Source organism: Falco punctatus (genome assembly GCF_963210335.1).
Source record: "Falco punctatus genome assembly, chromosome: Z".
Taxonomy (NCBI): Eukaryota; Metazoa; Chordata; class Aves; order Falconiformes; family Falconidae; genus Falco; species Falco punctatus.
Genome location: NC_137586.1, coordinates 12,895,168 through 12,918,812, shown reverse-complemented (window position 1 = coordinate 12,918,812; position 23,645 = coordinate 12,895,168). Strand labels below are relative to the sequence as shown.

General features: G+C 41.0%; 1 protein-coding gene across 1 annotated transcript; it reads right to left on the bottom strand.

Moving 5' to 3' along the window:
* Positions 1-7,166: 7,166 nt before the first annotated feature.
* TARS1 (threonyl-tRNA synthetase 1) lies at positions 7,167-23,638 on the bottom strand. Its single transcript, XM_080372591.1, has 19 exons — positions 23,510-23,638; positions 23,029-23,109; positions 21,936-22,123; positions 20,801-20,924; positions 19,088-19,209; positions 18,768-18,885; positions 17,854-17,918; positions 17,694-17,772; positions 16,993-17,139; positions 15,988-16,086; positions 15,093-15,259; positions 14,383-14,545; positions 14,157-14,294; positions 13,328-13,405; positions 11,279-11,379; positions 11,050-11,154; positions 10,307-10,379; positions 9,432-9,546; positions 7,167-8,173 (listed from the first exon to the last, which is right to left on the bottom strand). Exons 1-19 carry the CDS (start codon positions 23,528-23,530, stop codon positions 8,025-8,027), a joined length of 2,133 nt encoding a protein of 710 aa, XP_080228717.1. The 5' UTR covers positions 23,531-23,638; the 3' UTR covers positions 7,167-8,024.
* Between the last annotated feature and the right edge of the window lie 7 nt (positions 23,639-23,645).

The window sequence follows — 23,645 nt, the reverse complement described above, 5'->3', positions numbered from 1 at the left end:
CAATGGGTAAGTCAGTGCAGCACCCTGCACTCCTGGTGCCCCCTGTAATTAAATCACTGGCTCCTCAGAGCAGAGGCTGCTTGTGTACAGCTTTGAACAATGAGGTTTAAATCCTGTTAGAGGTCCCTTGGCACTGCATTAATACTATTATATTAATCATATTATATGATTTACTGCCATATCACCAGGACAGTTTTTAAGAAGAATGACACTGCGATGAAGGGACAGAGCTGAGGATGGGAAGTTAAAACTTCTAGTCTGGATTTCTGTTACAATTTTGACCTGAGCATTTATTCCTTCAACTAGCATAACCTGCACAGGTTAGCCATCAGCAAACTAAGATTTGTGTAAATTCTCTTTAGCTTGCTCCATTGCTGTTATTTATTTTGACTCTGACACAGATAATCCATTTAAGCTCATGTTATCATAATCAAAAAGCAACTATGTAAAAAAAAGGCAGTATGAATTACCATTCATAAGCAAATGGTATTCTCCCAGGGGTTGTAAGCTGAGAATGAACAGACTGCCCAGCTGCGGTGCGGAAGGGAGGTTGTAGCAGAGAGGACCCACTTGGCAGCTCTCGGCATGTACGAGAACAGAGGTACCACCATCCCTGTTTTGGGCTGACGTGCAGCTGAACTTCCTATCATCAGTTCCTTTGTCATCTCAGATGGCATATGTGCTAGGGGAGCAGGGGCAGCAAATACCCACCACGCCATAAGCTCTGACATGGGCACCTGTGCCTTCCTAGCTCCCCGTGGTATAGCCAGCCCAGAAACACTTGTCTGAACAAGCGTGACTGATTGATTAGCTGTAGAGGTGCTGTAATTATACCATGCTCAGCCCACTGGCTGAGGCTCTGGTCTGTAACTCTACAATATCTGTAGGTCGGTAGATTCTTCTCCACAGTGCGGTGTTATCCCTCTGCTGAGGGTGCGGCTGGGCACGTCCGAGGGAGGCAGCTGCGGGATGCTGCCATCAGAAGGCAGCGTGGCCATGCCATCTTTGGCTGGGGAGGGAAAAGCGAGCTACGGCCTTGGAGCTAGACCATGATTCCTGACATATTTTATTTGGTGGTATAGGTGAGCCAGTTGTGGAGGTTCTCCATTAGCCCGACTCCAGGTGAAGGCTGGAAGGGAAAATTGCAACCGGGCTGATCTTCAGAAGTGGCCCAGTAGACTGTGGGTTGCGGCATTGGAAGAGCCTCCCTGGGGCATCTTCACATGGCCCACAGTCGTTTCAGGTGTAATTGCTGCAGCAGTTTGACAAAGCCCACTTGTGTAAGTAAAAGCAAAGAGGAAAGCAAACCATGCAAATAAATGGCTTCTGAGAGCTTGGCTGTACCGTGTGGAGCCCTTGCCCTGTGCTGATGGCAAAATGTCACATGAATGTAAATGGGCGGGTAACAGCTCTCCTCCCCCATTCCAGGTCTGAGCATAAAAAAGCACTCCCTCGTTTGCTGTACTCTGCTGTCTCCTCTATTCCATGTCCTTCTCTCCCACAGTTCCTGCAGTCTTTTCCTTTTCTTGCTTCATGATCTCAGCTCGAACCATGACTTAGATACTGCATGATTGCCTCCTGTTTGCTGTTCAGGAAAACAAAGCTGAAATGCACTTTGTTGCAGTATTCGAGCAGTGGCAACACTTTACCCTGGTTACAGCAGGGTGGGATGAGAATGGTGTCCCTTTTGACCTTCAGCAGGTCCTTCACGTACTGTGATGAGACTAGTGCTCCATAGGACATACATACTCACGCGTCTTTACGTCTTAAGTTTAATGGGTAGTGCAAAACAGATGTTTCTAAGCAACAATACTTGCCTTGCTTCATTGACATGGAAGGAAAAGTGCATTGTTTGGTGTATCTTAATTCATATACAGACTGATGTCACAAACTATAGCGCTGCTTTCTTCCATTCACTTGGGAACATTGCTAGACAAAGAGTGACAGCTTGCCATAATCTCCCTGCACTATCATCTTCCATACACGGGTATGATTGAAACTACTTTATCATCAGTGGTTTATGATACTTGTTTTGATGAATTTGTTAATTCAAGATAGATAGATAGAGACAGAATAGACAGAAGATAACAGATTATCCTACAAACAAAGTGCTGCTTTGCAAAGTATTCTGTTGAGAACACAAAGCCATACACCACACCGTTGCACCTTGTGCTCCACCAGCTCTATGCGGAGCATCTTGAAAACTCTGGAGTTAATAGCTGGAAATTCAAGATTCTTTAAACAAGAAATAGTAAAGAAAGATTCTAATTTTATATGCTGTTGGTGAGAAGAGAGCAATTCCTTCCTATAAAGTAGCAATATGTTTGAAACCCCCAGTAAGACTCTCAGATCGACTAGGCAGCACAGCCAGGCCTTGATTTCTGTATTTCCTTACTCTCTTCCCTTTTCTCGTGTCTTTTTCTGTACATGAGACACCCCAACGTCACAGTGTGCTCTTCTTTGGGTGTTGGGGATTTGGGCTTGAATCCCCTCAGGCAGAGAAGGGAACCAAATGGGGGATGCCACACCAGGGACAGAGACTCAGTGCATGGCAAGTGGCAAGTTTTAAGATGAGTAAGACATCGCCTCTGCGGTTTAGGTACTTCAGGGCCAGGCAGCAGCTGGCTGCAGAGTAAGTTACAGACTGAGACTAGGCTCAACTTTCCATTGAGTCCCACTCTAGATGCCGAGATCTTTCTTGAATTCAGTTGCAAGTTTTTGTAAGCAGCTCTTTTTGTTGACTTTCCAGAGCAGTGAGCTGTCGCCGTACTAAATGCTGGATTCCTCTGATAGGCTGTACATGAAATCTGAAAGAATTATCAAGCTCTACTTTGAGGGAGCTGAGCCCTGAAAAAAGCAGCTCCGAAATTTTTTAAAATAATGTGCTCTTTGTTCTTCCCTAAGTCTGTTTCCCCACCTGCAAATCCAGAATGGTGTAAGTTCATGAATCATACGAGGAAATGGAGATTTGTTGTTTGATGGTCATTTCTAGTCCGATCTTGAAAGTCTTATTTTGTGAAAGTCTTACACTGAAAAACCGAAACAAACTTGTCATTGGAAAGTAGAACCCAAACATTCTGAAATTATTTTTATTTCACCTGTGAACAAACTCAGAAAAAATCTCTGGCAATAAGAGATACAAGTAGCTCAGCTCCTGGCTCTGAGTGTAGGGATACCTGCCTTTCAGTGTAAGAAAGGGAAACCTCGATAGTAGAGTGGGTGTACAATCTGTCCAGGGATGATCTGCTCAAAGACTTACTGTTTAAAAATCCTAAAGAAAGAAAGCTTACTTCTGAGAAAAGTCTCTATTTGATCCCTTTGTCCTGTTAGAATGATCTGAAGGTATTTGGACTCCACCTGATCCCTCTGCTGACACCACCTGTCTTGATGCGGGGGTCAGAGCTCAGAATGACTATGTGGGATGTCATTTCCCATAGTGAAGTGGAGTATTTATGAACTATTTTCATGTATGATTATTAATTCTTAGCTGGCAATGGCTTCTTGGCAAGGTATACTTAGTAATTAATCCCATTTTGACATTTCAGTGGCTGTACCAATAAAAGGTGTCTTTCCATATTCATGCTCATATTCATAGCTAAGAAGTCCACTGCTCAGTTCATTCAAAGCTGTTCTAGTGTGGAGCCTGACATCCTTGCAGAAATGCATCAGTAGAGATTTTACATCCTTATTGGCCTTTATCCCATCAAACAAAAACAGAGACATTTTCCTTTTATTGCTAATATGCTGCAGACAGGTTACAGTTTGTCCCTGAAGTGTGCAATTGAGAAATCACATATTAAACATGATTAGATTAATGACATTGTGCATTTAAGCTCTTACAGAATATTAAGTTAACTTGTGCTGATGTTGCCATACACAATGTACAAGGGTTAGTTTTGAGTATTCCCAAAATGAAGAGTCATGTTTCAGAGATGTAATAAATCAACGTGTCTGGTTTACAAGCCTGCTGCTACTTGTGATGGATAGCAAAAAGGTGCTCCAAGGGTCAGCCCCTGGCGGCATGCAGTGACCGTATTCTCATCTAGCTAGATAACCCGTCACAGGGCGGGATGCTTCAGCCTCGAAGGAGTTTAATCATACTCTGCATCTGGATGTCAGCAAGGAGGCCGCTGCATGTCTTTCTTCTACGCTTCCTTGCCTAATACCTGCTTGCCTCTGCCAGCCCTCTCGTGCCTGTTTCTGCTTCTCTGGGGACTCCAGAAAGGCAATTCCAAAGACTTTGGGGAAGACAAGGTTGTCTCATGATGCAGCATGGATTCAACTGTTGTGCCTCCATTCTAGTAGTCCTTGCTACCTTATCTTTTAATACAGATAGAGAAGTACTGTTGCCTTGTGGAAGCCCTGTCATGTTTAATTGGCATAATTATTTTTTTTTCCTGGATGCTGAACACTTTGCCTTTGGTTGGTGGAGGTTTTTATCCAGTTTTTACAGCTGCCCTCTGTGCATCTCAGAGTGTTCTCCTGTTTGCAGAAGAGCTTTGTGATCCACTTGAAGGGCATCATTCCGAGGAGGATAGATACCTTATGTAATGAGACTAAAAGTATAGCCCAGATCATTTACCTTAATTCTGAGAACACTACGGAATCTCTCTGGCTGCCTTGCTTTATGGGAGTGCATGTTCTTTGTAGTGATTTATTGGAAGATGTTAATGTATGCTGTGTTCCAGAGGCATTCCTACATGAAAAAACTTTGATCCAAGTCCAAATGTAGCTCATTCTGTATGACTATACTCGGTCACAGTGGCTAACAAGGCATCAACCGCAACCAGGCAGCTACGCAAGAACATTCCTGTCCAAGGCAGATGGAAAACACCGGTGTGTAAAAGGGCTGAGTGATTTTGGAAATACTCTTTAAGCACCAAGCAGTATGTGCTGTCATTTTTTAAATAAGCATAGCCTCTAGCAATACTTAATTTTCATAGCATCAGTTTACCATTACGAGGTTTGAGGGGCAATTGCTTACATCTTTGCGAGAATGTACCAGAGGGCTTGTGTGGTCTGGGTTTGGATGCAATGGGAAAAAACGTAGTCAGGGCAAGACTGTGTTAAGGTGCCTACACCAATTAACAATTTATCTCACAGCTGGATTCACCCTAAAGGTGATGCTTCACTGCTTTTAGGGCAGTCAATTTAACATTACTGAATGAGAGTACTGAAACTGCATCACTGTCCCAGTGATATAATTGAGGAAGTAGTATCAGCCACTGTGGGAATTTCATCCCAAGATGTGACAGGAAAAGTCTTTGTGGAATTGCTTTTGATTGTGGCAGCATCCAGATGGCTCTGGACCAGGAGAAATGCTTCCAGGGGGTTGTAGAACTGAGTTTCACAGAAAAGTGAAGGCTGGTAGATTCCTGCCTGGTACAGAAATTCCTGTCACCTTTTTTCATATATACTTGGACCATCTATCAGGCTATTTTCCTTCCCTGTCATTCTGTGTGCCTCCTTCAGTGATTTGCTTTAAAATCCACTTTAAGGTATGAGCAAAGGTAATGCAGACTTGGAGCTGAACCTTACCAGATACACCCACGAAAACTTCCCTAAGGGACACAAAGACTAAAATCCAAGCTGCAAATATTTTGTGTTTTTCTTGTCTAATGCTGGTAATGACAGCACCCTCTGCAGACCTGGAGAGATGGCTTTCAGACCCTGGAAAGAATTTCACAAAGGTTTCTCCTTTTACCTGACAAGTGCTCCCACTATTAAGCCATGACACCAAAGCTGCAGCCTCCGGCCTTAGGACACATGCCAGCCCTTTGTTGGGAGGCGAGTCCTACCAGAGGTGGTAAGCAGTGACCAGAGGACTTCAGGTTGAACCAAAAGGATGTTCAGGCCAGGCCAGTTCTGCTTCTGGGCACGTCCACAGCTCTTTGCAGCTGGAGAACTTAAAACATCAGTGAACAGCCCCTGAGTGTAGCATTGTACTGATCACGATTTGGATGTAGACACATTCTGTCCACACCCTGCTGGAGGTATGTATTTTACTGGATTGTACCCTTAGGCGTTGTTTCTAGTAACGTATTCCATATATGTACATGTATATTGTTAGTAGGTATTTAAAACCATGATCTCAGCAATGTAAAAGGATAACTTGTCCAAGACTGACACCTACAGAGCCATACACAGCAGTGGCCAGCATTTTGCAACACTGGTAGCTCATTAAGCGGCTATGGCAGTTTGATGCTCGATTGCCCAGGGTTCCCAGCAAAACAAACAGTAGAGCTCTCCATGAAAATCAACACATACACCAACCAGTGGAAAGGTGGTTTGAGGCACTATTCCTAGAGAGAAATGGAGCTAGTGGCTCCTTTCCCCCTGGGGGACTGGTTATCTATTCTGGTTTTGCTTCAACATTTCATGAAGTCCTTCTGCCCCAGGGATAGCTGACACCTGATGCCACTGTTTTGCACAAGCAACAGGCACTTCACAGCAAAGTGGGTGCAAAATACAGAAAACGATAATCCACTTAACACTCACTAAAATAATTTTGAAAGCAGTAAGGCAGTGTAAAGTCAATTTCCCCCTCCCTCCCCCTTTTTTTCCACAGCAGTTAGATAGAACTGTTTAGTCTGAATGAATCAAAGGAGGAGGAGGAAACAGATTTTGCTAAAAGTTGCTGGGGTTGTGGTTTGGCAAGACTGAATTTGCAAGTTGAAGTGCTGATAATGTTACCATCACACCTGTGAAAAGGCAGGTGAGAAAAGGCTACATGAAATGCCTCCACCCAGGTAATAAAGGAAATGCTGAGACCTGGAGGTTTTCAAGAGACAGGATGGTTTGAATCTGTCTTCAGACTCGTCTGATCTTTGCTAAGACTGTAGCAATAGCTTTTTTTTTTTTTTTAAAAAGGCACAGTTATCAACCACCTTTGAAAGCTGTTCAGGTTGGTTAAAAAACATACCACCAAAACCACCAAAAAAATCCCCAAAACCAGACAATTTTATCTGTCACTGACAAAAAGTATTTGTCTATTGTCAGCCAGATGCTCAAATATAAAGCAACTCCAAACTCAAACCCAGCTGATGAGATCCCTCAACTGTGAGATAGGAGGGGCTGTGAGTTGAGCATGTGATGCCCTGGACTAAAGGCCTGGGAAGAAAGTGTTCCACTGAGGGGAACTGTACCTATTACACAGACAAACAGCATTTGCTTAAACGCATCTTTATCCATTTTAGCTCAGTACATTCTTGTTTCTGTTGTGACGTACACAGTCTTGCTGAAAAGACAGCTCGGGCATATGAATAGAAACACCCCCTGTTCTCAAAAACCCTGCTTTTCTCAGCTCCTTTTTTGGCCCTACTATGCCCTACCTCTTCCAGACAGTCTTATCCACCTCCTCCTTCCAATACAACGACCTCACCTGTAGAACCAGCACAATTCAGATACTGTGATTAGCAGCTTGGCACTCTGTGGCAGACAGCCAGCCGCACATCAGGAGTGTCACACGGTGAGAGCGGAGACACTCCCAGAGGCACAACCGATATGGAAGCGGGAGATGTTTGTTCATTTCCCTGTTGATGTGACTGGGAACTGTTCAGAGTCAATTGGTGTAAGGCCCGCAGACAAGGTATCAGTTTCCCTGCTAAAGGAGACACCCCAAAAGCTGCTGCAGCACATGGTGATGATGGGGTTTCTTAAGCCTGAGGTCTTTTGTTTAACTTTCATGAAAAATACTTTTTATCAAAATGTATTTTATTCTTAACAGGGTAGTTAGAATGCTATGGGTAACCCTGATAAACATTTCCATTTTCCCTTGCAGTCACAGAACATTATTTCATCTTGCTTCACGTGACATTGGTCTCAGGCCAGGAAATTTGACTTCAAAGTTTGTGAAAAACTAATTTTTACTCAAAGAGACATTTCTCACTGAAGAAAAATCTCTGCTAAAATAAGCAAGAGTTCCATTGTGAAATATACTTCAAATCTGGTTCAGCACAAAAGCTCTGCGGTTAACTGGATTAGGAAAATTAGAAAATTTTTCATGCCAGGTACAGTAGACTGTGTTAAAATTCCTCTTCAGCTTGTCTAGAGCGTGAGCATTTCAGTTCCAGCAGTCTCCCCACAGTGTCTGCAATTGTACGCTCACCATGCACCTTGTTGTCTCGGGTGCGGATGTTAACTGTTCCACTTGCCTTCTCCTTTTCACCAACAACTAGAAACAACAAAGATGCAAAAGAATGAACTTTACATTTATAGCAAGCTCTTTCACCCCTCCCATTCCCTCTAAAACTTAAGCATACTAAAAAAAATTCTAAAAAGCTTACCAATGCACACAGCAAATCCTTCTCTGCCCTCCTCCCAGCTCCCCCAACTTAGATCTGTGAGCAGCAACTTAGCAAAATAAGAGTAAAGAGAAATGTAAACTTAGTAAGTCCAGCCTGACTTACTTCTTACTAGGAGAACCACGAAGTCAAAATGAGAAATAAACATGGAGTACTCCACAGGCAAAGATTAGATGTTACTGTCAATAACCAATAGCTATTTGTTTTCTTTACAGAGACAGCAACACAGTTTACTGGAAAATCCCAAAGCTGTTTTACTTAAACTTTAAGATACAGATACCAAGATAATATATGTATGTCTCATTACTAATATACATTTTATATAATATACTTGGAGGTAGCTGCAGGAGATTGTATTTCTCTGGTATCCAATCTGCATTCAGTGGGACAACTCTTTGAAACAACCTCTGAACATACACTAGGTGAGATTTTTTCCCTGATAGGCTGATCATTTTTCTGTGGTCTTCAAGGTAAAATGTGGTTGTGCCTTACCTGTACAATATGCTTAAAGTTTTAAATAACAAGAGAACTTTATTCATAATCCTGTCAATTACTGAGGGTAGTTTCTCTGTGAAAGGCTCTGGCTGCTCTAACAGATCCCAGACGTTTTCAGCATCAATGCTAGATCTATTTACGTGACACAACTAACATGCTGCTTCAAATCACATACTTCAGGGTCAGTTTCTAACTGTTTCTGCATCACCCTCTTGTGGAATAGTCTTCTCTTATCCATGCACCTATAGCTCAGAAGTGCACCACAGCTGAATGTAGTGAAAACATGGTACTTCTGATACACTTGAAACAAGACATAAATTACTGGGGGACAGATGCAAAACTGCTTAACCATCTGACTGACAAAAGGCAAGAGATTTCATAGATGTCTCCACATTGCTGACCACAAGACAGCAAAGATCTTTTTCTAAAGCAGCAGTAATTCCTTGAGCCACAGTGAATTCTTAATGCCTATCACATAGGCAGGAGAGGCTCTCTGGAATAGAGAATCTTAGGAACAAAGTGACCTGAAACACTGAGTACCACTCCGTGCCTTGCTTACAGAAGAAAGATCAAATCCTAAAACCTATGCAAGAAAGTCAGCCAAGGTAAGGTAACAAATGCATTATGTATTACCCAGAATAAAATTATACTGTGCAAGCTGAGCATTTCTGATCTTCTTGTTCAGTGTGCACCCAGGATCTACATCAACATCTGCCATTAATCCAGCATCATGGAAACACTGCCTGACCTAGGAGAAAAAGTATTTACAACTGTCACTATAGGATATTCATGACAATGAACTTATGACTTGCAGATTTAAGCTAGTTAAGCTTGTCTGACCCCTAAAACAAAGGCACCGTCACTGGCTCAGGCATTGGAGATGAGCCCAGTTCAAGAAATGAAAACAGGTCAGCTATCATGAAAGTATATACACAATAAATAACTAAGCAGTGATTTATCTAATGTTTTAGCTGAACAGTGATTTGAGTTTGATATTGTAAAAGGCAGCAGGATGGTGAGCTTTCTGATTAGAAGAGAATTTTTTAAAAAGTGTTTTGCAGACTTTTTTATATTATTTATTATTATTTTATTTATATCTAGTGTGCTTGAAAGAAATACAGGAGAAGGTTTGCAAATATGCAAAGGATGCTAAATATGCAAAGACACAACTTCCGTCTTTCTTACTGCTCTGCAAGACGCACACGGCCACAGGAAACTAGAACCTGAAGGGTAAAACAGGTCCTAAGCTAGGAAGAAAAACTAAGTTTTCCAAAAATAAAAGTCTCACAAAGATCAGCATTTGTTGTTTACATACCCAAAATCTACTTCAGGTCTTCTTTAAGACAGAGCTACAACTTCAGCAGCTAATAGTGATTGTAATATAAAAATGACACAATGTAATATGCAAAGACTTAGAACATTTATCTGAGATAAGTACTATTAATCATTCGTAACACTAATAAAATACAATATACTGGAAAAAAAAGCCCCTGAACCACATACATCACCTTTTGAGCATACTCATCACATGCTGGTCCCACTGGTACCACCATTACTTGCTGTGGGGACAGCCAGAGCGGCCTTCAATAAACAAACAAAACAAGTTTATATAGCTTCCAGTATTTTTTTAGTATGAAAAACCCTATTAACAGATAGTATTAAAACATACACCGGAGATTCATAAAGCCATCTGCTTAGACTGGGTTCAGAGGTGATGACAGCCCTGTACTCCTTACAATTTATCTCCCAAAAAGAAGTGACTAAAAGAATTGCAGTGTTGACAAAAGTACTTTTTGACCTGAAGACTGAAGATGTGTTTTAGAACAGACAACAAATCATAACTGAGTTGTTGAGCTTCTTACTAACCAATCTTGGGAAAACATTTACTTTTGAGTCTTGTTATAATCAGAGGGGCCATCCCCATCAGGTATTGCATTGCAGGAGGTAAAGGAGATCACCTACATAAATGACTCTGCAAGGCAGTCCAGCTGCAAAAGCAAAGTTCAGAGATGCACACCTTGGGCAGACAAGCTGTACGCTGCTCCTGCATGAGTGGTATAATGTAGAGGCTACCATATCTAGAATTATTTAATGTCTAAGGGAAGGTTGTTCAGAAGGAATTGCCCTGTGGTATACCTACAGCATGCCTCCACAGCAAGAAAGTAGAACTAACACTTTTGTGTGCGTGGGGCTAATTTCTACATAAAGTGTTTGCTCAAACTGGAATAATTAATCTACTTTTCAACGTTACCATTTGCCTCCATAGTTTTCAGTTAGAATAGCGATCATTCTCTCCACAGATCCCAAGATAGCCCGGTGAATGATAACTGGTCTGGTCTTGTCATTACCGTCAGGGCTGTGAAGAAAGGGTTTCTTTTTTTTAAATGTAAGGGTTTTTTTCTTGATGTAAAAACTTACGTCTGTAAGTGACAGGAAAGTTAGATTATATAGCAATTAAAACCACCAGTCTCTGTGCTTACCTGACAAAAGTAAGGTTAAATCTGACTGGCAACTGGAAGTCAAGCTGGATTGTAGCACATTGGTGGTAGCGGCCAATGGCATCTTTGATCTGAATGTCAATCTTAAAAACAAAAAGACACAAAATTCTGCTACAGTTTCAAATACAAACAAGCATGCTCCCTTTAAAGCAAACCTGTTGTTCCAAAGTGGAAGGTTTCACTCAATACAGAGAACTATATGTGAGTTTAGACAACGTAAGTTTTATTTCAGCCTACATTAGGATGTAAATCATTTGCAGGTTCTGGTACAAAGGATGTTGGAGCTAAAAACAGGGTAAGCAAGTAGAGACACATTACTTCAGGTGAGAACTGTATTTAATACCTCAGACTATTTTTTGTGAGTTTCAGTCTGGGATTTACATGGGCCTTTCCACTGAGTGAATTCAGCAGCACATAAATGTAAGTGTGAGATCAGAACTGAACATATCTCCCCAAACTTTGGATATCTTCAGCCTCAAACTGGCAAACTTACACTACCTTATTATATAGCATTCAAATACTACTTTGTAGCTTACAATTCCAGGGCATGAACATAGGATGAAAATCCCACTGTTAAACAGTCCACTTACCAGTAGATATCATATTAATGGCACTTGCTCTGACTGTATGAGTATCTACAGTCAAGCCTATTCCTTCTATTGTATCTTATACTTTAATCCTTAGTACACTTATAATACATGTTAGACAGAGACGGACAGTAGATTTATAGTGTCATGACCTTATTTATCACATTGCTCTCCTATTATTTACTAGTATGGATATATGCTGGGGCTGTGTGCCTTATTTTAATTTATGTATCAAACAAACAGATCAGTGTTTTATTAACTGAAGTTTGAAATGTCTTTCGATTTTGCATTCAGAAGCCAGTTTATTATAATTCAGCTAGTCACCAAAGAGCTTATATCAAATTATTTACAACCTTCTTTAAATTTCAAATCACCCAGTTACAGAGTAGGAAACAAAAAAAATCAAAGTAATTTAAAGGTACCCTAGATGTAGACCTTAATTTAAAAATGTAACTTCTAAATAGTTTTCAGTAAAACCAGTGCAAAATGCTGCATATGCTCACCTTACATTGGCTAGGTGTATTAGGCACAGGTATAAAGTTAATTAAGGTTAATAAAGACTGCTGTAGATATTTGCCTTCTTTCAAATCAAGTGAGGAAATTATTAAATCTTGTTTGCACTTCATATTGTGCATGATCAGCTGCTATTACACATTTCACGTAAAACTCATCAAATTAAATTGATTCAATTAGCACACAAAGAGAGAAATCAGAACCAGTTACCTAGATAACTGAATGTAGATGTAAATGTAGTGTAGGTTTATTAGGGAAAGATTTACAAGTAATTTTGTAAGGCTGCCTGTCCTTTTGCTCAAAGATATCAGGAAATTTCTAGAAAGCCCTACTTAATCTATGCAAACTGAGGAGACAGCTTTAAAAAAACTCAACAAAAATCACAAAACCAATGCAAGGGGCTATTTAAGAAACCAAAACCCCCCAGCAACTCAATGCAGCTAAAAAACTGTCCCAATAAAAGCAATATTTTTCCAAAATTTGTTTAAACAGTAAGTTTATTTTTATTTTTCTCATGACTTAGGATACACTTATTGCCCAAAGGATTATTTATAATGCAGCAGTTGCTCTGGTAATACAGATTGTACAGTGCCACCTGCTGTTAATGTCCCCCACCAAACCAGTCAGCTTTGTTCAAGTATCAAACACGTTTATATATACATAGTTTATACATGTAAACTGGGTTTAATTAATGAAATTAGTATTAAAGCTATGTGAAAACCAGGATCACAGAGTGTAATTCTCTCTCAAGTATGTTAAGAGTTTATGTATCTGGAAAACCACAAAATTTCAGCCAGACAGCATCTTAAAATGGTATTAGATAACTATAACAACAACAACTTCAAAAAATCCCTTCTTCCTAATCCCAGCTCTTTGCTCATCCAAACAGAATTAAAAGCCTAAGCCAGATAGGGGTTAAAAAGATACTAACCTTAGGTCCATAGAAAGCTCCATCACCAGGGTTTAACTCCCACTTCTCACCAAAGTCATTGAGGCTGTTTTCGAGTTGCTAGAGGTAAAGAACACACACACTCAGTGTTTCTCAATCATTTGCTGTCTTCTCATGTTACAGCATCAGGTTAGCGGGCTACTACAGACATGTGACTACTATATTCTCAGTACTTCTAAGCAACTGCTGCAACTCATCTATTTTCTGAAAAAGGAAAGTTTTGGAAGAGCCCTAGCTAAAAAAAAAAAAAAAAAAAAAAAAAAAAGTTGATTTAATCCAAATTTAAACAAACAAAGCTAACACATTCACTCTGGAAGAGGCCAAACAGGCAGAGTTAGCTAAGATGCAAGGATTTTTTATGCCAGATTCAAAGTCTGTAGATAATTTTGAGAGGGGATATACCCTAACACCACTAACGTGTATTCCAGCCCTATCAAATTCCCAGTGCTACACCTGCAGGCACTAACCCCATCCCTTTCATCACAAAAACAACCTTGCTTTTGGAAGATGGCTCTTAAGTCTTATTACAGGGACTGCCAGAATTGGTTCTCTGCCATTTTTTTTTTTTTTTTAACTATCAACAAATACATGGAAAGAAAGACGGAGAGAGAGGTAGTTAGATTCTGACATGAAGCCTGCTTCTGTATGGCCAGCAAACTATTTACAGCAGCCAGACTGAACTGAAGGCAGTTATTAAGTTATATTGCTCACACCTAGATGCCACTGTACATCCCAGAAGGCAGTATTTTCTTACAGGACTTAAAGCTGCAGCCTTGCTTTCATATTAAAAGTTAAGAAAACTACCGTTTACCTTTTCAGCTTGATTCCACACTTCAATATCTCCCAGGTACTTTTCAGGACGAGTAGAGAGATTCAGTTTAAACGAAAATCCAAAGACATCATACACAGTACGCAAAAACTGCAGACAACTCTTTATCTCCTCTTCAATCTTTATGAGAACAGAAATAAAGTCTCAAATATGGAAAAATCAGTTATTCTGATTTTAATACCCAATTTCATTTAATTGCAGCCCTTACCTGCTCCATAGCACAGAATATGTGAGCATCATCCTGCTGGAACCGGCGTACTCGAGTAAGTCCTGTAAGAGCTCCTGACAACTCATTACGGTGCAGAACACCAAAATCAGCCAACCGTAATGGCAGCTCACGCCATGATCTTGGACGATGATCAAACATAAGGCTGAAGGGAAAAGTTTATTACTTGAAGCTCACACAAAATAAAATTCTGCAAAGAATAGCCAACAAGAAGCAGCCAGTACCTAAGCAGATGCCTGTAATGCCAATGATGTAATCTGAATACAACTATCATTCACATCTAGTTTTCTCAGGACAACAAACCCAGACAGACTTTTATAGCTGGTAGGCTTCCCCCACCTCACACGAAGAAGATGAAACAGCTCCTAAAACAGAGCACTAAAACCTTAATGCCCAAATTGCCACAAAATTGGCAATGCCCCAGTATTTATTTTGGATATCCAGGTTTTGTAGTACCAAGGTAAGCTTCAGATCTAAAACACAGTCACTGCAGTGACAGAAAAATGACATTTCTCAGTGTCTCAAGTAAAGAGAGCATGCAGACAACAAGACTCAGTTACATCATTCCTGACAGCACGTCACATCTGGATACCTGAAAGACAGCCATCTTTATAGTAAGTCTGGCAAAGGAAACAGGATTTTTTTTTTAAATCAGCATTATCTTTGGTAAACTGGATTTGCTATGTATTTACCAGTGTCCTGGACAGTTCATAGGCTTCAGAGCAAAGACTTCTTTCTCCACTTCAAAGGAAAACATGTTGTCACTGTAATGCTGCCAGTGCCCTGAAGTCATCCACAGTTTGCTATTAAAAACATTTGGAGTGACAACCTCCTGGAATCCACGTTTTCGATACTCACTCTAAAACAGACCCAGTACATAAAATAACTAATAAAGCAAATAAAAGTAATGATACTCAGCCTTCAATCTGCAGCCATAAAAATATACAAATGCTGCCCTGAAAAAGTCCATGACTCAAGAAAAGGAGAGGAAAAATTGAAGCTGGACATGGCAGGATAAGCCCTTCCACCAGCACCACCCTTCCCCCAAACAATTCCTCTGCAGTAAGCAAGAAGAACAAGTCTCCTCCCTGCAGGGAAAGCAGCAGTCTCTAATTAGTCAATGACACTTGATAGTACATTGCAGCCCAAATACACAATAATAAGACAGCCTCTAATATCAAAACAGAAAGATCAGGATATTTTTTTCCATACATAATTTAGTAACAAATAGTTCTACAAGGCCAAATTTAATTGAAGTTTATTAAAACAAGTCAATATGCATCAGTGGAACTGTAGTGTGAGCTTAGCTATACTATCAGATGTCAGAGAATTCACATTATAAAGCATTGTTATCACTGCTTGAACTGCAGGTACGAAGTGCTCATAAAAACATAACTTAGCAGAGATTGTGACAAGACCAATTCAAAGAAACAATGTTTCTTCAGTTCTGTGGCTTACAGAACTAAAGAGATTAAACTAACTTGAAATAAAGGGCTCTTAATACTGTTACATGTAACATGCTGTTACATATTTTCCTAAAAATTGTAGAAGAATTCTGTAAGAAGATTTCCAAAAAACATTACTTACACGGATGAATTGAATTAATGTGTTATAAATGTAAGCTCCCTTGGGCAAGAAGAAACAGCTACCAGGGCTGAGCTCGTGAAAGAAAAACAGTTCTTGATCCTGCAAAAAATATTTGGAAAAACGTAGTATTTGTATACCACCTTTTTTACTTAGCATTCACAAATTAATTACTACTGACTAGGTATCACTAATCAAGAGGGTTTTTTTTAAAAAAACAAACAAACAAAAAAAAAGCAATACCACAATACCAATAGGTAAAATGTATTTTCTCTAGTATTTGTATCTCCAGTGGTACTTACAGAGGAAAGAGGTTTTTCAGTTTCCTGTTTCATTACTGATGCTCCAAAGCATCACGCTTATGTGTAACTCCTAACTGTGCCCCTACAGCTCCCTTTGTACGTTGACAACAAATGTTTAGTTCTGCATCTACAGCTCTCTAATTATTTGCACATGAACAGAATGTGCGAACTTTAGTTGGCCAATGTTGTGACAAACTGTGCACAGGCTTGAGGACTGCACATAGTGGATTTTTTTGTGTATTTTCCTGATGTCCTAGCAGACCTTGTAACAGTGTTCAGGACTATCAATCATCTGACAGGTTTCCATGTAAAAACCAAAACCAAAACCCAAGGAAGAAAAAAACCATACAAATGTATTATGGATTCTGAAATCACACAGAAAATAACTGTTGAGTGAACAGGCTGCAGCAAACCGTAAGAATGAGCACTGCCTGCAGACTGAAGCGTTCCTGTTCTGTTCTGACTGATCTGCGGAATAAGGACATCATCATGTTTAAAACAGTGAACTCTAAAGAGAAGTTATTTGCTTTAGGACTTTCGAGGCTCTTCGAGAGAAAAGCACCTGACTTTGTAACTCAACTGAAAATACAGTTGTGTCACATCTCGGCTGTGGCAGCAAGTATACACTGTCTTTAACTAGATACTTCTAGTTAAGTGGTTACATCCACAGTGTTTGTGAAATGCATTACCAGAAAAACTGTCTCACCCGCCCAATTTTTCTGTGATCTCTGCTTTTAGCCTCCTCCTGGAATTTCTCCCATTCCTTCAGCATTTTTGCATCTGGGAATGAAATTCCGTAGATCCGCTGGAGGGATTCCATATCAGCCTTGCCTTCCCAATAGGTAGAAGAATTCTGCATGCAAAAAATAAAGGAAACACTGAAGAAAATGAGGAGCCTCCACATTTTACCACTACTGCCTGCTATGAAAAGTCATGCAATTATTAATAAATCACTACACAATGTAGAACTAAAGCGTAAGGAGAGTTTCAATTTTAAATTCAGAGCACTGATTAGAAAAATACGTTAAGAACAGGTGAACAGAATATGAAAAAAAAATATTTCAAGGTCTCATCTTTTTTTTTTAAGCCTATTTGCTCTCTTTGTGGCCATCCTATTCCAGCTGTTTACTCACACGCAGCTATAAACATCAGCTGAGCAAAAACTGTAGACTAACTGATACAGTTCAGTCAAGCCTTACGCCATGCTCATGTTTCTACCTTTGCTGTAAGTGCAGGCCCTGGACACCTAGTTGGGCCTCTTTCCCAATTCGTTACATTGAGGTTTTGGTAATCTCTTTCAGGTTATGCATTTTCCAGTACATTCCTGGATAAGCCACCATCATATTGCCCAAAGGCAGCAACACATTTTCAGTTAAAACATTTGTCTAGGGCAGTTTCAGCACTTACCTTATGAATTTTTATGGTCTTTATCTTGCCAGTATGTCTGACATGAGGCCCTCTGCATAGATCTATCAAGGGACCACACCTAAGCATAGGAAAACATTCATTTGGTGTATTTCACCCTAGAAAGACATATCCATCAATATTATGATGCATGCGTAATTACCTGTATACTGTCGTAGTTGCAGTGTTGACCTTCTCATTCAGGATGCGACACTTGAATTTATTATACTGAGAAGAAAAGCAGCACATGTATTTGTCAACTTCTTTTTAAGCAAGAGAACTGGCCAGCAGGTTAATTTATTTGCAAACCGCTGCATCAAAAGAGGATTATGAAGGACAAACAAACAGAAAGATAGCCAAATAGTGGAGCAAGCTGCCCAGACAGCAGGTCGTGCAGCCTCTGCCCTCAGAGATTTAAGGCCCAACTGGACAAGCCCTCAGGAACCTGGTCTGACTTCACTATTGACACCATGTCCTCTGAATGAGGCTGGACTGGAGACCTACTGAGGTACCTACCTTCCAACCTGAATGACAGTGTAATTCTCCTGATGTCCTAACAATGAAAACTGAGCGACATCTATCTCAGGAACGCCAGAAAATTATTTGCAGCTAGATACTGAAGAGAAAGGATCAGCTTTTTGTGTTGCTTGGACATTCTCAGAAGTCCTTATTCTTAAAAACATTTTATGAATCTTTCTGAATGCATCAGCACATGCAGTTGCAGTATCACTACAGCATTTTACTAACAGCCAATATAATACAGGCATATAACATAATATATTGCAAATTTAATCTATGGGAAATAAATGGAAGAATGTGGTTTCAAATATTCTGCCAAAGTCACCCAGGGGAAGAATAAGAATTCTTAAAATTGCAAAAAATTTAATGTACATTCCCGAGAACCTAGGAATTACACTTTCACTCATTATTTTCGTAATCACGAATAAGCTTGTATGAACATACCACTTCAACAAGTTAAGCGATAGACCTTCCTCTACCACTAACATGTGGCTAAATTTATAGATACTTAAAGAACAACTGCACGATGCTAGAAACAACATTCTAAAACAAGCCTACCTTAAACATTTCAAGTAGTGTCTCCTTCTTAACTTCCAGTCTTTCAAAGACTTGTTTTTCCTTCATTATCTTTTTGCATAATGTCTCCAAAGCAGAGAAGTCATTACTTGATACACCCCTAAAACAAACACACACAAAAAAGTGCATCATTCTTGCTTTCACTTGCAATTGCTGATCCAGTTGCAATGTGGATGGGACACACTGCAAAGAACAAAGCAATCTGCAGTACTGCAGATGAACTTGTTCAGGGAACAAAGCAACAGACATTTTGCTGTGACTACCACCCCCCTGCTCCTAAAAAAGCAAAATACAAAACGTACCCTTCCTCAAGGAACATGTCATAGTAAAATCCATTTTCTATTGGTGGGCCATAGCACAAACAGCCACCATAGATTCGCTCCATAGCTTCACCCATTATGTGAGCACTGGAGTGCCAATATACCTAACAGAAGTAAAGAAAGAGGGGATCAGTCCGAACATGCACAATGAATTTAACCTTTTCTGAAACACTTGCTTTTAAGGATACTTGATGCAGATCCCACATTAGAGCAGTCTGTAGAATAAATTGACCAGCCCAGCAACACAGTCATCCTAAGCACCAATATACCCAAAAGGTGTCACTGGAAAATTGTTTACAGCCTGGCAGCAAGTAATTCTTATTTTCAACAATTATTGTTGAAATGATTGTCAAGAAATCAGGAAACTAAATCGGATTTTTTTTTTCTATGAGCTTCAATCAATCAAGTCTGCATAAAGAACAAAAGGTGCACTTTCAACATAAGGCTGTGATCCTGATCTGTAGAAGAATTATAGAGGAATGAAGGCAGGTTAATTAACATTGATAATATACAGCTGTGGGCTGGCTTCAGGGGCAGTGGGTTGGCTGACGTGGATAATGTGCAGCTATAGCTGGTTCCTGCTAAGTGGTTAAATAGCTTTAAGGGGTATGGGAGAGGAGCACTGGATGGAGAGAGACCTGAAGGAAGCAGAGGGAGGAGAGAGAGCACCCTGGATGCAGGAGACAAGGCAAGGCCCCGGGAGAAGAAGGGGGCCCAGACGAGGAGAGGCTGGCTGGAAGAAGAGCCCGGAGAAGGAAGAATCCAGATGCAGCAGAGGCAAGAAGCAGAGTGGACTGGCTTGAAGAGGGTGAAGAGACATCACAGACAGTAGATGAACTTTTGAACCCTTGTGGGAGATTGGTGGCCGTGCTGGGGCAAGGCACAGGAACTACCTATTGAAGTTAACCTGGTATGGGGTGGTAAAAGCCTTGTTGCAGCCAGCTAGGTTGGATAGTGCTGCAATACTCATCCAAAGATTTTATGCATAAAAAAAATCCTGCACTGAAGTAGAACAGTTCATAAAGTTGAAAATTATGCTCCCTCTTGCAGTACACCTGAAGATTTGACAAATTAAACCTATAGGACTTAGCCTGCTTTTCTTTGCACAGACCAGAAAACATAAATCTCAAAGGAGCCATAATTTAGCCAATATGAAAACCCTAAAGTTTGAATGCAGGACCTCTGTGATGAGTCTGACTGGCTGCCTCTTGTACCAAATGATTTTTTCTAAAGACAGTATTTATAAATTTGCTGGCTATCCACAGTTATCTGAATGAGTAGCCAAAGTATGTACTCTTGCATGTGCGAAGTAAAAGAGCAGCCTACTCAGTACTTTTATGACTGCAGACAGTACTTTGGTACCCAGTGTTGTTTTCAAAGTCAGCGCTGCAGAAGTCAGTTCAAAAGACTTACTTTACATTAATAATGCAGATTGCAAATATAAAATCTTAACAAGAACAGACCTGATAAACTACAGCAACTGCTGGCAGACTTGGCTACGAATACACAGCAGAATGTACATTATCTGCAGGACAGCAACTCCCTTGTAAGGAACCATAAGAAAATGCAAATGTACCCACACAGCAAACTTGTTCCCTCCTCCTTCTTCTGAACACAGTAAAGATGCAAATAACTACTCAAGGCTGAGTTTAATGCAAATCCAAGGACAATCACATTTTGGTAGAAGATACTCACTGCTTGAGCCTCTTCATCTTCAAACTTAAGCAGCTCCAGGGTACAATCCTCCTCCAAAGGACGGTCTAGATCCCAAACCATCTTGTTCACTTTGGCAATAACAGTGTTGTCAGCCAAACCCTGACTACAGAATAAACACACAGTATATAATCTTTTGAAATCAGCAAGTTCCCCAGATTTGCCCTCACGTTAAGATTTTCAAGAATGCTCAAAGTGGACACATTGCCATAAATAAATTCCAAATAAAAGAGCAATTTAGCCAGTCTTGAACATTCATGAAAATTCTACTCACACCTCAGACATGAGGGAAGAAAACTGCAGTGTATACTTGACATTCATACATTCATTAACATATCTGGCTTAAGAGGCAGCCACCTCAAAGGACTGACTTCCAAATCCTATGGCAATAAAAGACAGAGCTTCTCGTTTAAGTGTTACCAAATATCATTTCTGATGCAGTAACTCAACAGTTTTGTTTCCACTAGGCAAGAATCACCTTCTTTGATTCCGAATCACAAAAGCAAAGAAGGTTCCAATGACAAAGCACCTAAGCATGAAAAAAAATGGCATTTCACCTCTAGGAATCGCCTGGTTTTTTGTAATTTTAACTGTCAGGGGATGCAGTGTGCATTGTTCAAATCTACTCCACAGAAAGTTAAGAGTAACTGAGAGATATGAAATGTTCTTTTTGATGGGTATCTCCCATGCAAGTAAAAATACAGTTAAGTGAAAGACACCTCATACTGTTAACACTCTGAAATGAATTTTAACATAACCAAGCAGTCATCTTCTCCAGCTGGACGCAGATTGGTTTGCATGTGCTAACATTCATCTGATAGAGTAAATTTATTACAAAATTAGTTCTTAATGCAAGGACAGTACTTGCGAGGAAAAATATGCAAGTAATGTGTCTAAAATGTCTCAATCATACATGTATTAATCATATGGAAAAAAAATTACACTCCAAAACTAAAATCCTACTGGCTACCTCCAGTTTATTATATACAAGATACCTTGAAAGGAACTGAGATAAATGACTAAAAGAGTAATTATACATTTCCCATACCCTCACAGCCACAACCTGCAGACATAGAGCTGTCCGGAAATGACTGCATGTATCATGGAATAATCATACCTAATTCCACAAGCGATTTGATAAGGCGTAGTCTTCCAAGATTCAGCATAAATCTGCTTGCCATCAGGTAAAGTAACTTTAATGGGTTTACTGTCATTTGCTCTTTCTGCAAGGAGTACATCATGTTCAGCTTTAAGTTTATTGTACATCTCTAAACGCTCATTGATAAATGCAGGCCAGGGATTCAGCTATATATAATGAATAAAAGCAAAGAAAAAAAAATCAATAGATTAATACAAACAGTAGTATCATATTATGTCAGGAATGCAAACAGAATGGATATACTCTTCACCAGCAGCTATAGACCATATCTATAGATGTGTTACATCTAATAAATAATCATTGTTATTACAGATTAATTGTATAATATTATATAGTAATAAGTCTTCACCTTAATTAGAATTATTACTTTGAAATGTACCACTGTGCACCTGTTTAATAAACTGCACGTTATGTCAGTAAGCTACTCCTTCATTGAACACCTGTTTAATATGACATGCAAGGACAAAAAAAAATCAATTGGAAAAGACTGTAGAATAAAACCAGATTTTTCTTCTTAGGTCAAAAAACTGAGAGAGCACGTCTGCCCTGAGCCACCTGGACAGGAACTGACTTCATCCTACACATCATGGAATGACGTCAGGACTATCAGCCTGGGCATAACTAAGGTTATACAGCTCTGCAGCTGGCTGAGGATTTGTGCTGGCGAGCAGCTGGCCCTCTCTCTGCAGTCAAGGGCATCTGCGTTTACCTACCATGAAGACAGAAAAGGCAGAGCACCTTACACAGGCTTTCCTCGTCCCAGAGATCCACTGCCTACCTCCTGGTGCTGACAGGGGCACAGTGAAAAGCACCCCAAGCAGCAACTATACAAACCTGAGCTGCTCTCTCATTACACCAAGACAATTTGGTGTAGAAAGCAACAAGGTCACTTCATGGCAAACTTTGGGCAGTCTAAGAGTAGGTAAGGGAGTAACTCTAACACCAGATTAAAAGTATTTCTGAGGGATGAACTGCAGCCATGTCAGCAGTACACCAGACTGCAACCAGGAGATGTCATCTTCCGACCCCCCGTGGACCAAGGGCAGCTCACCTCAGTCCGCCCTCCATCGCCGACCCCTTCCTTCATCTTCTTCTTTCCGCAGTCTGCCTTTTTTTCTTCCCCAGCATTTGCCTGAGGAGGGCGAGCACCATTTCCTCATTCTCCAGCAGTCGCTCACACCTACGGCGCTTTAACCCCCCCTCAGCCCCACACACCAGGGAACTGACCTGACCTTTACGCCCCGGGAAACCCCGTCCCAGCTCCCTGCTCTTCTACCTTCAGCTAAACCCCGCCGCCTTTCGGCCCTGCTCACCCGGACCTGGGGACCCCCCCGGCGACCCGCTGTAAGGAGCGGCAAGAGACCTAGCTCCCTCCTGCCGCCGGCACCCGGCCTCCCGACAGGCCTGCCTGACCCCTCCGCCCCAGGCCTGACGCGGCCAGAAGGTGACGCTTCGCCTCAGGACAGCCCCCGGCCCGCGCTGAGGGGGAGCCGCGCTGAGGAAACAGCCCGCCGCCGCGGAGCCGGGCCCACCTGGCTGTCAGCGCCCGCCATTGCCGCACGCGGCGCAGGCGGGAAAGGGGCGGGCGCGGCCCCGCGCAGGCGCCTCTCGGGCCGCCGCAGCTGATGCAACTGGGGGCGGCCGCACCGGCACGACCCGCTGCGGACG